Below are 3,279 nucleotides of genomic sequence, written 5' to 3' on the forward strand. Positions count from 1 at the left end.
CAGAGGCACAAGGAGAGCCGGTGACCTGCCCAAGGTCACATGGCAGATCAGTGCCAGAGCCAAAAAGGGGACCCACGTCTCCTGACAGCCCCGACCCGCACAGACACAAAGGGACCGAGGGGATGACATAGCCGAGAGGCAGCCATGTAATGCTCCCAGCCCATCAGTGCATGGAGCTGGAAATAATGGGACCTTGTGTCGGAGCTCAACACCCGAGTCGGAAGCAGATGTACAGGGTGCCGGGTGAGTCATTGCCCTAGAGCTGCCATGCAGGGCACTGGGTCGCTGCGCCGTGTATTTCCCCCACGTGTGGTTTTCAGGCATTTCAGCGTTTCAGTTTCCTGCCTGTATCTGGAGCCGGCTGTTTGTAGCAAGAGGGGATCTGTCTCGGCGAGAGTGGTTGTGTTGGGATTGTGCTTTGCTCCATCCTTCACACGGCATTTAAACCAGCCCAATCCTGAGCCCGATCTTTGCTGCAGACGGACGCAGTTCCATGGACTGAATGGGAGCCAGGCCAATAGACATCCGTGCCGTAACTCACCACTCCTAGGGAGTAGCTGGAATGGGCGCTGGGTATGGTGGACACCCACAGCATGAGAGGTGGTTGCGGGAATCAGGGCCAATCCATGTATCACTCTAATCCCCACCCCGTCTGTGTCCTTCCCTCCACAGCCACCACACACTGAACTGAGGAAGAAAATGTCCAACCGAAGCACCGTGACCGAGTTCCTGCTCCTGGGGTTCTCTGACGTGCGGGAGCTACAGATTTTGCATGTTGTGGTATTTTTGGCTATTTATCTTGGAGCCCTGTTGGGGAACCTTCTCATCATCACAGCGATAGCCCTTGACCACCGTCTTCACACCCCCATGTACTTCTTCCTGATGAACCTCTCCATCCTGGACCTCGGCTCCATCTCTGTTACGGTCCTCAAATCCATGGTCAACTCCCTCCTGGACACCAGGGTGATTTCTTATGCTGGGTGTGTAGCCCAAGTCTTTCTCTTTGTCAACTTCACGGCAACTGATCTTGCCTTATTGACCATCATGGCCTACGACCGATATGTTGCCATCTGCCACCCACTGCACTATGAGAGAGTGATGAACAGGGGAGCTTGTGTCCACATGGCCACCAGTGCCTGGATCACTGGTATCGTCTACTCTGCCCTGCACACCGGGAACACCTTCACGTTACCCTTCTGCCAGGTGAATATCATCAATCAGTTCTTCTGTGAAATTCCCCAGCTCCTCAAGCTGGCCTGCTCCAACTCCTACTGGAGTGAAGTTGGGCTTCTTGCCTTTAGTATGTTTTTAGTATTAAGCTGCTTTGTTTTTATCCTTGTGTCGTACGTTCAGATCTTCAAAGCGGTGCTGAGAATCCCCTCGCAGCAGGGCCGGCGCAAAGCCTTCTCCACCTGCCTCCCCCACCTCGCTGTGATCTCCTTGTTTACTTGCACTGGTACCTTTGCCTATGTGAAACCCACCTCCAGCTCACCATCAGCTCTGGGTCTGGCGCTGGGTGTCGTCTATGCGGTGGTACCCCCCTCAATTAATCCAATCATCTACAGCCTGAGAAACAACGAGATCAAAGCTGCATTGAAGAAACTCATTGTGTGCAAGTTATTCATGGAGAATTAAAATGTCCTTCATTGCTCTTGGTCTGAAATTTCATTCTGAATTTCTTTATAGCTGGGTGTGTCGCAGCATACGAATTTATAGATATAAATAAATAGATTGATAGATATAATCAATTGATGACAAAATTGTCCTTCAAGAACATTGCATACAACCTGATTAGTACATCGTAAAATCAGACTAATTGCCCAGATGTCAAATGAGTTCTTGAAGAATTACACTAGTGTGAATAAAATCAGAATGTAAATATTTATCCATGCACATCACCTCATCGAATCGAATCAAATCAAATCTCGTCTGTCCGTCCGTCCGTCAGACTACATGAAGTCCTTAGCTCTTCTCTTATTTGGTAAAAAATAGCGTTTGTATATGAGAGGTTCAGCTAGTGTGTTAGTCTGCTTGGTTCTTTGTAATTTTGTTCATTGCTTGGCTGATAACTTTTGTATGGGTGGAGGGGTGGTGCAGTATGTTTGACTAAATGGCAATATTTGTTTATTTAATGCCTACTGGAGTGATCCATGTCATAGTATATTTAATGGGGTTTTCTGAGTGATTTGAACTTTTGCTTGATGAAGAAAAGGTTTCCGTAGATGTCTGAATAGTTGAGTTCTTGTTCAAAGCATTATTTCAATTCTGATGGGATTTTTTTGAACTATTTATAATGTATTGGAGCATCTAGGAGTTACAGAATTATAAGCAGATGCATCCAGCATTGCTTGGGTTCTTTACTCTTTTTTGGGGAGGAAGCACGGGGTTAGGAGATGGGGTGGGTATGCGGTTGGTGAAGAAGTGGAGGCAGCGGTTTAGGAAGTATGGGAGGGACAGAGGGCAGGGTGTGGGGGCCAAGGCAGGGGGCTAAGGGTGTGGGGAATAAAGGAGTCAGTGCTTCGGGGTGAGAAGAGCTCAGGGTGGAGTCTGGAAAGTATTGGGGGCTCAAGGCAGGGGGTTGGAGGCTCCGGGAAGGGATTGGGAGCTGTGGGGGTGGGGGGCTCACAGCAGGCAGCTCAGGATTGGAAGGTTGAGGGATATCACCAGGGCCCTATGTTATGGAGATGGTGGCACTCAGTTATTATTTCTGCAAATATTTCGTACTTCATTGCTCTTTTACAAGTGCCTCAGGACATGCATTGTCGGTGAAGTTTGAGCATTTTAACAGGATATTTTGACATGTTCTGTTTCTTTTGCCTTTTTTAAATACATGGGATGGCTGTAATTATTTCGTGATTAAAAACAAAGGGACAACTCCTCAGTTGGTCTACATTGTTGTACCTTCTTGTCCAAACCCTCTTTCGATAGAGGGATGCAAATGAAGACATTCAAAATTACAAATGAAGCCGGGATTTACATATCCTGCACTTCATTTGCATAACCGCATTATGGTGCTATTTCGAAATAGCTGTGTAGATGCGGTTATTTTGGGAGAACACCCTTCCTTCAAAATAACTGTTAAACCTCATTGTATGAGGAATAAGGGTTATTTCAAGGGAAAGGTGTTCTCCTGAAATAACTGCATCTACACCGCGTTTGTTAATTCGAAATAGAACCATAATGCAATTATGCAAATGAAGCGCAGGATATGTAAATCATTTTCTGTAGGAATCACCCTCTGTGAGGGCACTAACATTGGTCCGTCTGTCCTGCCACACG

At 47.2% G+C, this 3,279-nt stretch overlaps 1 protein-coding gene across 1 annotated transcript; it reads left to right on the forward strand.

Moving 5' to 3' along the window:
• Positions 1-699: 699 nt before the first annotated feature.
• On the forward strand, positions 700-1,635 carry LOC102453114 (olfactory receptor 14A16-like). Its single transcript, XM_006114034.3, has one exon. It carries the CDS (start codon positions 700-702, stop codon positions 1,633-1,635), a length of 936 nt encoding a protein of 311 aa, XP_006114096.3.
• Positions 1,636-3,279: the final 1,644 nt, after the last annotated feature.

Source organism: Pelodiscus sinensis, chromosome 30 (assembly GCF_052426305.1).
Source record: "Pelodiscus sinensis isolate ZL-2025 chromosome 30, ASM5242630v1, whole genome shotgun sequence".
NCBI lineage: Eukaryota > Metazoa > Chordata > Testudines > Trionychidae > Pelodiscus > Pelodiscus sinensis.